This window comes from Ambystoma mexicanum, chromosome 14 (genome assembly GCF_040938575.1).
Source record: "Ambystoma mexicanum isolate Mex_15411 chromosome 14, UKY_AmexF1_1, whole genome shotgun sequence".
Lineage (NCBI taxonomy): Eukaryota > Metazoa > Chordata > Amphibia > Caudata > Ambystomatidae > Ambystoma > Ambystoma mexicanum.
In genome coordinates, this window is record NC_090940.1 from 285,766,245 (window position 1) to 285,779,237 (window position 12,993).

The window sequence follows — 12,993 nt, forward strand, 5'->3', positions numbered from 1 at the left end:
AATATTCCAGGCAATTGTCCTCGTTACAAACTAAGTTCATCGAAAGGGGATACAATAGAAGTTTGATCTCAGAGGTGAAAGAAAAAGTCAATCTTATTCAAAGGGAAACTCTCTTGACACCAAAGACCACCAAAAGCTGGTATACGTTACAACACATTCAACCCAAAGTAACAGGATAAAAAGAATTATTCAGAAACATTGGCCCATGTTGCAAATGGATCCAAGATTGCAACAACTCTTTCCAGAAATTCCGACAGTCGCATACAGGAACAACAAGTGACTACGTAACAGCTTAATCAGAGCGGATATAACAACCACAGGAACAGGAACATCCACTCATAAAGGAACTATACCATGCCTGAATTGTCAGCATTGTAGCAACATAATAAAAGGGAACACCATTAGACACCCACACACAGGGAAAGCCATCCCCCTTAAGCACTCCTGTACATGCGACTCATCCAACGTCATCTATGGTCTCAAATGCCATTGTGGCCTATTCTATGTGTGCATGACCACTAGAAAGGCTAAAACAAGCTGGGCAGAGCACAAATCAAACATCAGGGTGAAGAGTCAAAAGTCGCCATTTGCAATGCACTTCTCAGAAGCTAGACACTCAGTAGCGCAACTCAAATGCGTTATACTGGAGCAGGTTAAACTGAGCCCTAGAGGCGCTGATATAGTGAGGAAATTACAGCAGAGGGAGATTATGTGGATTGATCTACTACACTGTTTTAGCCCTAGAGGCATGAATGTCGACTTTGATTTGATGTGCTATGCCTGAATCCAATGGTAGGGTTGAACATTGAGACAACAGACTCGGACTGTGAACGTTGTTCGGTATCCTTTAGTAATTGGAATCCAACGGATTAAGTATAACATTGGGAATGTGAATAGACTAATACTTACACCTGGTACTGACAAATGAGAAGGGGAATAAGATAGAGGTTGATGTAGCAACACAGCCTTTCAGTTTAAGGTGGAAAAAGGTGTGGATTTACATTCCATTACGTATACATTGTGGGTTCATTTTCTGTTTCATGGAGAATGCGATCCTGGGGTCCTGGGGACCCGAGCAGACTGGGTCTGCGTCATCCCTACTCTCCCGAACGACAATCCATGAACAGTAACCCCCTTCATGAATAGTGACGCATTATGCACAACCAGACAGGACACAAGTTGTATTTATCTGGCAGGACTTATTATGTATAGCTTGGGACCACATTTTAGTTTGTTTCTTTGTAAGAGCTATAACTCAATATAAGTTTTCCTCATATCAAGAGGTTCCATTAGATAAACGTAAAACCCAGGCAACACGTGACTTCACTGGATACATGCAATCCAACTCTGTATAGCTTTTCTATACATGTAGATCAGTTATTTACTCCTAGGAAAGTAATCTGATCCTTTCTTTGCTGTCCCCTGGGGGACCACCCGCGGGCATATAAAGATTAGCAGATTTTTTACAAACGGCTTTGTTGATATGCAGAACAATGCGGCAGAAACTTTATACGCATGCGCGGAGGAGTACCGTCCCCATTTTATAAATGGGACTATACTGCAGACACTATATAGGCATGCACAGAGAAACACCAGGCCCCATTTCACACTGGGACCGTGTCGCTTTCTTTGCGCATGCGCAGGATTGATTAAAACGAAATAAAAACATCCAGGTTAGAGCGCAATAAACTCATGCCCGACGTCGGACACCTCACTTGTCTCCCGACAAGAGGTAAGCAAAAATACCCTTTCGTAACGTATGCCTTACGAGCTCCTGCAGCTCGCGAGGTTAGCTCTCTTTAGAAGCTATGTTTGTATAGGATACAGAGTTAATGCATGATTACATCGAATGCACTTTCACTAACTCACCCGATTTCTTAGCTGCCGACATTAACTCACAGGACACTCCTCCACTCGGAGGTACATACAACTCGGCTAATTATTTCTATCGCGCTCGTACACAAGTGTTATACATTGAACTATCTGCATTGAACACATGTGATCTACCCAGCACGGTTAGGTGGGGCTCCTAGGAATTTTAATCTATTTAACAAATGGAGCACACACACTGCGCGTGTATATACTCTAGTGCCTTTGAGTTTTGTAAAGTTGTAACCAATCTTCACTTCTTTTTGCCTCTATTCTAGAGTCTTGTTTTTTGAATTCGCCCATCTGAGGTGTATATTGTCACACACAAGTGTGAATGTGCACGGTCACATTTCAACACAAGAGTGTGGTCAAAGACTTAAGTTATAGATCCCATCAGTAGAATTACGAGGTGGGTCACGACTTAATATCTTGTTTGAACTAATTGAGTTTAGTTACAAAACAGCAATAATAGCCAGCCATTTTCTATATTTCCCAATAGGAATTGAAGGTGTGGAAACACCTATACTTTGGAACCTGTAGCATTCTTTTCCCTGAAGATGGACTTTTGTATAGTCTGAAACGCGTTGGCAGTACAGTGAATAATTGCTGCTATTTCGGATTGGTAAAGTCTCTTTTCTTTATGACTAATAATGGACATTGTGAATATTGGCCAAGAAGACTTCTATAATTGTGCCTATAAAAAGCCTTTGATGATAAGGCTTTGTTAACAATAGTGTTTCATGCTGTTGGATCACCAGGTGAAGGCGACTCTTATGATATACACAGAGAAATGAAAAATATATTTTGTGGAGAAATTTTTGTTTGAAAAAAAGTTTGTTTTCAAGATTTGTAATGTACTGAGAATAATGTGATGTTTTCTTTTCCTTTCTTTCTGAAAAAACAAAAACCTGGTGTTTGTTTTGAAGTAAAAGCAGAGTGTATTCGTAAAAAAAGTTTTGTCTTTTGAAATTGCTTCTTTGAAACATTGGGTAAAATTGTGTTGGATGAAAACGTTTGAAATTCTGAATTTGAAGAACATGAAATGTCTATACTGAATAATATTTAGTTAATTAACCACCACGTATGGGAGAAGACATTGACCTCCCAGGACCTACTATACCCACCTTTCGAAGAGAGATCAATAATAAATACAGAACACAGACAAAATTGCAGGCATTAGAGTCTAATTTAGACTTCTTTTAACCTGCTAAACAGACAGAATTGGGATTTATTTCCCTTTGGAGTGCACTGGCGGCTGACGTGTAGTTTTTTGTTTTCTAGTTTCACTATAGTTCTCTACCTGATAACAGTATGTAGGTTTACTCTCTACAAAGAGGTTATTCGAGGAAAGGGAGGTTATAGTGTGTGGGGGTGTGCTGATGTTAGGAGGGCTGCACACTAGAGGTTTGTACTCATCTCTAGAGGGGGAGTCCCTCCCCATGGGATCTTCCCGCATTATACCACCCTAGGGTTGCGGACTCACCTCCCTGGCCTCATGCAAAGGGGATCGCCTTTGAGGAGAAGTGACGACATCTAGTGAATCGTCACACACCCCTCTCCTTATGTTAGTGGCTTCCCAGCTCCTTCATTAGAAAAACGTGACAGATAATCCACGTTCCCTTATTTCTTGTTCGACACTGAAACAGAAGGGTTGTAGGTCCAAGAACCAAAGCATGATCGCAGGGATGGCCTCCTTTCTGTTTCTAGGAATGCATTAAAACAAGTTGTCAGTAGTGGGCCCATAAGTCCACCGAGACTTTGTAGAGATCTGCTGGGACTGCATCTGTTCCCTGGGCCCGATTGCATGCTTGCTGAACAATCGCATCCTCAACTTCCTTCACTGAAACATAAAAGGGAGTACCACACTCCCATAAATAGTATGTGCTACACAACTCCCATATAAGGAATAGAAATGGCCCACCCAAGCCTTTGCATCCACATGCATTTATGCTACAGTTTGCAATCTCCTATAAGGCGGTCCTAGTGAAACAAAATCCCCAAAACCTTTTGAGTAATTGAAAGAGACAGCTATGAGTAAGTTCTCCCACGCCTGTTTTTTCATGCTGTCTCTCCTATTCTCTGCGGCCGCCTTACATTCAGCTCTAGTCCTAATAATTTCCCCCTCAAACTATCTGGTTCCTTCAGGACTTCAAGCTGTTTTCTTTTAAGTATTTTACACTCGTCACCAAACCAACTCTTCGCCCCACATTTCAACCACAGATTCTGGGGGTGTGGAGTCATCAAGGATTAAGAGAAGCAAATACAAATTGGAGGACACTAGTTCTTGAAAGAGAGTCGCAGAGTCCTGCTTGGCCCATTTCATTCTTCTCCTGCAATGTGGATTGACCTCACCAAAGTCTAAATGCAAGAAAGTGATCGAAATCAGCTGCGTCATTCCCATATGAGGCATAACCTAACTGGGAAATGATCACTGCACCGTTCCTATATGACCTTGAGATCTTTTATCAGGTGCCAATGTTAGGCATGTATACAGAAATAATCAATGGCTGATGACCCCAGGGTATTTCTAAATGTGGCTACCCCCTAGGCAACTTGTGCTACATGGTTATTCAAGGACGCAGCCCCCATTCTAAGAGCTGAAATCCAACTTGTAATCACTTAGCGCACACACGTGAGTCCATCATCTGTGACTGTGTAACTCGATTTGCAGATTCCTCTGATTCATCGTGGTGGTCCCCAGAAGGCCCACTAACCAATTTGATATTAAACCCACCCCCAAGCATTAACACTGTGTGCCGATCTAGCTTGTCAAGCATGCTCCTTTCCAACAAATCGTTCAACACCCCTAGTTTATTCGATTCAGAGATATGGGGGCTGTTATAAAAGTTCATAATCAACAAATTGTTGCCTTGAGTCAGGACTACTTTAAGTAGTTGTATATAATTTCAGTAGGTATCTAATACCTTAATGTTATAATTCAAGGATGCCTTTTTCAGCCTAGTTAGACCCCCAAAGCAACGCCCTCTTTTATTCTTATATGCAGGGACTGAGAATGACACAAACCCATCCAACAATAAATACTCGATGACCCATGTTTCCTGTAGTACTATAACATCATATTGTTTCAAAAACATCAATGTATCCTGGTCCTTGAATTTAGTTCTTGCCCCCGCTATATTCCAGCTGAGGATGGACAGTGTATTTGCCCAAGAGCTACTCGGTTGTGATTCCGGGAGGTGCCCCCTAATGTTAGATGCCTGTGGGATTTGAGTTGACTCCTCAGACCGAGCAATCTCCAGTCAGTCCAGTTCCTCGATGGAGGTTACAACCACTCCCTTCTGCCTGATAACTTGCTCCTGCCTCTTAGGATTCTGGGGGTTCTTTATACTGACAGTAGCTCCTCCCCCCCCGTCTGACCCCCCCAACTTTATTGGGGCCATCAGCCCCCCCCCCCGACACCCTTTGCTGACATGGGGTAACTAGACCCCTGTTGCAATGGATACAAAAAGCCAAGATGGACAAATGTACTCTAGTGGGTTTGGCTATCAGATCTTTTGCCTCCAGAATTTAGTGCTGTGACCAAGTACCTTAATAATACCGGGTGTTAGGGAGAATTCTCTCTTTAGGCTGAATTTCCTAACCTAGTGAGTCCCCCAGCAGCTTTGCTGGATTTCTGGAGTTTGTTTTTTTCTCCTGCCAAGAGTGAGACTCTTTTTCTCCCACTCTTGGACATGATTTACGGTGTTCCTTTGACTGTTAATGTGTTTTATGGGCTAAAGGACCTCCATAGGGTCTCATGCGTTTTTACTATGTGTGTTACACAGCACCCTCCGTGCAGTGACACGGGTGTCATAGTGACACCCCACCATAGACTCCATACCGTGGGACTGACTACTGTCTCCCAGGGCATGTAAAGTCACCATTGGCTTTACTAGTCCCAAATTATTAACAGAAACCAGTACAAACCATCATATTGTGGACGTACTGGTCGGGGCAATTCGATTGCCCCGGGGTCTGTTAGTCGAGGGGGCACGTCTCTGTCCCCCCTGATCGAGTTTTGGCTGGTGGCAGTGGATACTACTTTTTATATTCGACCGCAAATATTTCCCTATGGGATTTTCCCATTATTCGAGGCTACCAACTTTAATTATTTAATTCTCATAGCCTCGAACATACCGCCGGTTTATTTATTTAATATTAATTCGCCAGTTGGTATTTTTTGCCAGGACTCGATTCTAAAATGGCGTTTGTGTTCTCTTCTGTGACTCCAACATAGTCGAGCCTTTGTTCCACTTTTTGGCGGGCTTTCTCTATGATCCCTTTTGTAACCCCCCCTCCCCCCACCCCCCTGTTGTACTAGCTCCTGCAACCAGTATTTACCAAAGAAGGGCCAACGATTGTGCCGGGCAGGACATTTGCCACCCCTGCTCTGCATTCTGAGGCTGCTTCACTAACCCTCTCTGTAACTAAAATGTGTTCCTTAATTTTGCCTGCCTTCTGTTTTAAATACGCATCTAGAGTAGATTGTGGGCATGTATCATTATTTTTCCCTTGGATGTTCTGTATGTTCTTGATTTTTTTTTTTTACATTCCTGTCGGCCAACTGGTCATCTTTCGCTTTGCGTTTAACCATTTTTCCACATATAAATACATTAAAACTTTAACACCAAGTCTGTTGTCCAATCAATAAAATTGATAAAACAAATAAATCTTAAAATATATATAAACACCTTAGTACTGCTGCGCTGTAAAATCAATATTCAATGTTCAAAATTCCAACCAATTCATTAAATCAGATGAATCTTAAAAGGATAAAACGCCTCCAAACTGCTTGTAAAATAAAGTCAATGTTCAAATTCCGAGTCCAAAACGTTAAATGCCTGCAAGGTTTTTAAAGCAACACGGCAAGGAGTGACCAAGCCTGCAAGACATATATTTAAAATGCAGTCAGTTGGAGGAGCGCATGAGGCACGCCGAACAAGCTCAAGGGACTGACTTAGTCCAATCCCCTCCGTCAGACACTCCACTCCATCCACTCCACCAAATAGAGCAACCTGCTCGACCGTCCTGTGAAGGGTGTCCTTCCTTCACTTTTACTGAAAAGGTGGAACAGTGTAGCATGTAAAATACGAGCTACCTTCACCAAATATCAGGTGAAAGTCTCGGCAAAAATGCAAACTATGGGCTGCAAAAGGCTATCGTGTACCACCAGGCTTAAAACGCACTAAGCAAATAGTCGTGAACTGTAAACTATGAAAACAGTAACTTGGCAAGCCCACAGCAATAAATAAACTCTGAAGCCCTCACCAGAGTTTTACCTTAGTGCACCCTCTACACACGACAGCCACAAGCCAGCCTCTGCCCTTTGCCTTCGGGCTTCGCTGCGAGGGTAGCTGTGCTCTGTTTTAAAGAGCCCCCTTCTCTCCTTCACCACGACGAGACCACGAGATGTGTCCCAACAGCAGCTCGGCTCCCGCTGCAGCCAAGCCAGCCTCTGCCCTTTGCCTCCGGGCAATATGAGTTATAAGGTAAGTTTTGTTTGTTTTTACAAAAGCAACAATTATTCTATTTTGCCACTTTGTATATGACAGATATTTGATACTGTGTGCTTCTTTAACTTGTTCGCACAATGCATCAAGACAGAATGGAGCTTCTCTCAGGGAGTCAAAGGTTTCCCATAACAGCTTGCTGGCCTTTAACAGGTGTGAGTATTTGTATGGTAACCTGCATTTACAACATGTCATGGATCCACAAGGACAGGTAGGTATATTTTTTTAAAAATTTGTATTGCTTTTGTTTGTCCATGAGCCTTAATATGATTACATTTAAATGTCTCTTCTGTTATTGTCATGAAATAGCAATTGTGTATCTTTAGATTAGGTAGGCCACCTTCTGTTGCATAATAAAAATAATCTGTCTGGGACGTTAATGGATCACTCTCTCACACTCCGTTCAATTGGTTTTTGTGTGCATTACTAGCTGTATACTAGCTCCAAACTGGACACAATTAAAGCTGCAAATCGTGTTTACATGCATCCTATGCACTTCTTCTTTTCCAACTCTGAAAACTCTGTGCATACTTCATTGTTTGTTTCCAGCAAGTTACGTGTTGTGCCAAACTAATATAATCTAGGAGATTGGGTCACAACTGGCATGGGTTTGGTCTAATATTTTATTAGTTCAAATGGATTCTATGTTGTTTCATCAACGGCTATTTTCGGCAGATTTTTTGACGAAATGTTTTTGCCGAAAAAACCCATCAAAACATTTTTATTTTGGGGGGGGTTCCCCCACCAAATCCCCTGCCCTATATCATTTCTTTACTATTCCCGACCCCTCCCCCCACGGTTTATATGCTCTTTCCCACACCCCTATGTGTTTTATTCAATGGGGCTTTCCGGTGAAAAAGATTTCATTAAAAAAAACTGTCAAAATGATAGCTGGAGATGAAAGGACGTTGTATTGTTCAAATGATTACTAGATACAACATCCAAACTGTATATTCACTTTTGATTCTTCTAAAATTGTACTCGAAGTAGTGTAGTTGCAGTAGACACCCTGTTCCCAACATGGTATTGAGATGCCTAGAACATTGACAGTCTGTAAAAGGATAAGACCATTAAGGAAATTCTTACTCAGGTAACTGCTCTTTTTCTTTAATATTATTGACAGTTCTGGGAAGCTTCAGGTTGTTCTTATATTTTGAGGATTAAACCTATTTATACAATGCTTGAAGCCCATGGAGATTTGTCATCTAGTATTTCACAGTAGCAGTAATTAGTATGGGCATTATTTTCCTATGATAAGCAGTTGTAAATCTTTTTTAAACAGGTCTACTATTATGTAAGAAACATTTTCATTACAGATATAGAATAGCAGGTGCCCATTTCAATATCTAGTCTTCCAAGTATGTGGTGCATGATCTCTATCTTTGCCCTTTTGTTCACAACCCACTGCTCCCATTTACCTGCCCTACATATTTGTTTATTTTTCCTTTACTATGTTCTTCCACTTAATGTAGGCCTTCACTTCTCTTTGTGAGAAAAATATTTCCTGTTACTCCTGAGCTTTCTTTCATATATCCTCAGTGTGCTCCTCATTCTTATCTAAAATGTCTGGATATCAAAAACAAATTCTGCTTTGTTGTGTGCTGTTTTTGTCAAGTGTCATCTTTTCAAGTGTCTGTGTTGGTAAATAACATGTATAATTTTGTGAATAATGCATGCTTATACAGAAGCGTTGGATTCATAATGAGAGTAGAACTGATATGTTGTGTCGAGCATTTGCCAGATGAAAGGTAATGCAAATTAGTGGGAAGTCAGAGCTTTGGGGCTCATAGGGTAGATTATAATGTGACGAAAAGTAGACCGATTGACATACGTGAGCGATCAGGGAGAGAGGGAGCCCCATTGAACAGCCTCAAACGTGCAAAACGGTTGTAGGAAAACCAATGAGTATGTGTTTGGAGACATATAACCACCAAAATTAAAGGTGCACTCCGTGAAAAATCTTTAGCGAATACAATTCCCAATGTTTCATACATTTTTTCAGAAGTCACAATATGTCATAGATCTTGTGTAGAGGAAGCCATTAAAATGCTGCATTAGCTGTCCTATAGAACATGTCAGGGAGGACTTAGTAACTCAAAATATACATACAATCATTACAGGGGTAGACAGTGCATATAAAATTGCATTTTTACCCCAAAAGCATTTAAGGTAGCAGGAAATAGTTATCATGTACCATTAGTGGGGAAAATGTCACAGTCCTGAAATGGAGTATCCATGTGAATCAAGGATGGCCTGTAAAGGTTGGTCTTCAGGAGAAGTATTGGGTTGGGTGGTTTAGGGTGCATGTAGCTTAAGTGAACAGCTGGTTGCAAAACATGTTTTGACTTCCAATACTCATATTAATATAAGAGGTTAAAGGAGGAATACTCAAAATTAATGCAGATCAAATATTAGTCACAGTAACTATGGTGCGTGCAGGATCAAATTCTTACTGGGCAGTGGTTCTATCCGTAACAATATCCCAATACAAATATGGTTGGCATAAGTACTGTGTATTAATGGTGAGCAAGTATTGGATAATCTTGAAGCGAGGTAGGGGTTTTGAAACTACAGTCGATCTGAAAGTACAAAGGCCGAATAAGCCTGTTGTTCATCATTTAATTTCTTTGTTTCTGTACTCTGTAAAAATTCATTGAAACCGCTATCGCTCGAGATTTTGGAAGTCCTTAGAATTAGTTTCTATTTGTCAGCTTTCACATGGTTCTTTTAGAGACCGAGTATATCAATATGAATAGTAGTTATATTTCACAGAGCCTTTTGTCGGTTTGTCAAAATGTTATACCAGTCCTCTCTAGAGAAATAAGATCTGATGTCGGAAATGTTTTATGGTAATATGATGTACTCACACATTCTGTTTAAATATTTCCAGATTGTGGCACACCGCCTGTCTAGGAAAAGAAAGTGAAGTGATGGTCTTCGGTGGAAGTAAAGATGACTTGTTCTCTTTGGACACAGTAATTATTTTGTTTACTCCGCTTTCAATAACATTTTGCTGTTTATACAACATTTGGTACAGTTTATAAAGGATGTGTGAGATTCATTTGACACAGTATTATGACTGTCAGTTTTCCTAATTACTCAGACAGTATTTATCCACATACTAAATGTAAACATTGATAAGAGTTGAAGTGTCAGAAACAATTCCTTTTTGTTTCTTCAACAGAAAAAAAGATAAGAATGCTTTAAGGGGCAATTTCAATGCACTTTTGCCCTGCAAAGGACCATGTGTGAATAGGACTGCATGTGTGTAATTTAAATACATGCAACCTATGTTTAAAGTCGTGATTTGTCCAGAAGGCCGTTAATACAACACCATTAACTATCAAAGACAGTATTACCACCTTCGCACAAATGGAATGCTCCAGACCTTTTAGGCCACACCTCCTTCACAATCCACATTTAAAAGGAACCATTGACACAAACAACATTTACATTCTCAATCTTATATTTGTAGAATGAATGTATGGCTCTATGAAACAAGCATGACGTTTTACTGTTCAGTATTATACTAAAAACACGCTGAAACATATGAAACATTTCAGCATTCCGGGAGAAATAGCAGCGGTATGCTTTGGTGGTGTTTGCAAAATTGTAGTAGTACATTTACTACGTGTAGATCTTAAATGTGAACAAGTGTGAATGATTTTGTATTTATTTAAGTGTTTGTTAAACAACTTTTAACACAATAGAAATGGTTTTGGTACATGAACAGTAAAATCCAGTTATCTTTGATATATAAAGCAACAATGAAATAATCAAATTTCATATTAGCACACATACATATTATAATACCCTAGTACGAACTCCCAATAAGTTAAATTGCTGAATTTAGACCTTCATCCGTTCTCACCACCAAAAGGGCCCAAAATGTATGTATCACCTGCAACTTTTTAACAAAACAATCAAATATAAAGTTTAATTTTTTTATCTCAAACAAAATCCACATTTTGATACCTTCAATTGGGCTGACTGAAAATATTATGCAGAGATTGCAGATGCATTTCCCCACGTTTTTTCATCAGATGGAGATCATATGACACATTAGCAACAAAGAAAATCAAACACAAAGCTGGACATACCCTTTAAAGATTCTTCTCCCACTTTAAACTCCCTTGGCTGCATGGCACCATTATCTCCAAAGCCATACAAATGGGCAGAAACAGACACTTACCCAAACATTGGGAGGCGTTATCATCAGTACAGGAAATGTGCATTTCAAGCAGGGACCCATTAGTCATATAATGTTTTGCATTGAATGTATAATTTGTCCAAAAGTGTAAGCACAAGTCTAATAAGTCGGACTCAGTAAGAAAATAACAGTGATGCTATTGTAGAGAAATTCAAAAATGTAATATTCAAAGACACACCTTTTGAGAAACAAAGGATATGCTTTTTCACACCTTCTCTGCGCCGTTTTAAGATTTTCACACATACAGTGTGCTTAAATGCCTTTGTTTCAACTAGCCTTCAGTTTTTCCAATTTCAATCCGTATTAGCATCTTCCTGGCAGCCACACCCAAATAATTGTCTGCTTTCTTTGTAATGCCCCAGAATACATGTGAAGCCCGGAGGGGAGTATCCACACCCCATCCTTAACCACAGAAGACAAATTGAGTACAACTCTGCCTCCTTGGTTGTCACAGGTTCCTAAACCTTAATTAACAGGTGACCACGAGGTAGCCAATGGGGCAAGAGGATTAGGCAGAGGTTTTGGATAGTGTGGTGAACCAGAAGGACCCTGACACAACAAGGACTTTCTTAGTGATCTACATTTCTTAAAAAAGAAAATAATGCCTATCTGACCCTAGTACTATGGGGATCTTCCCTTCCTAACCAAACTAACTAAGGTTCTCGTCTATAATCAAAGTCCACAAAATAATATGTCCTCCGTCCAATAAGCTACTGCTGTCTGGCCCTAACACTAAATCTTATTTGTATTTCTCCAGGCTTTATTTCAGGGTTTTTCCAAAGTGTAAAGTTCTGTTGGGCGCAAAGTCGATATGGAATATTCTTTCTCTTATTACCGTTCTCACAAGTGAGCCTCTACAGCTCTTGATATAGGCTGGAGCCTTTCGTCCCTTTAAATCTTTGATATCTTTTCCTCTTGTTCTCCCACTCCTTGTGGCGATTTTCTCTTCCCTTTTTCCTTTTATTTTTAAACGCTTGTAATGCAGGGTAGTTCACTCTCTAAATATTAGTTTCCTTTTCAGGTATTTGAGTACACTCCTCCGGGGACCTTTCGTTATATTCTGCTCTTAAATGTCTCTGAACTTTAAATAGGTAATCTCTGAATTAACTCGCTTGCTTTCTCATAGTCATTTCTCATAGACTGACAATGTTTAGAAATAGTTTTCCTTTCCGACCCTCCTGGGTTCTCCCCACATGCAGGTTCTTGCTTTCTCAACTTTTCATATTCAACATGACAGCCAGTTTGATGGCGTTTATCTGATCCCCATAGCCTCCCCCTTCTCAGAATCACACTGGTACCTTTGTTCAGCGTGGGCTGATTCACCGGTCTCGGCTTTGAGATGCATCCTCTATGGCTTCTTGTCATGCAAGTTTCCTAGCTTCCGTTGCTTGCTCGCTCTCCGCG

The 12,993-nt window shown here is 40.4% G+C and overlaps 1 protein-coding gene across 3 annotated transcripts in view; it reads left to right on the forward strand.

Annotated features, from left to right (window-relative positions):
- KLHDC1 (kelch domain containing 1) overlaps positions 1–12,993 on the forward strand; it is a 2,530,617-nt gene that overhangs the window by 2,320,782 nt on the left and 196,842 nt on the right. For all 3 annotated transcript variants that reach the window (XM_069637400.1, XM_069637401.1, XM_069637402.1), the window contains exon 11: positions 10,270–10,354. In XM_069637400.1, coding sequence (XP_069493501.1) covers positions 10,270–10,354 — 85 coding nt within the window. The remainder of the gene's footprint in view (positions 1–10,269; positions 10,355–12,993) is intronic.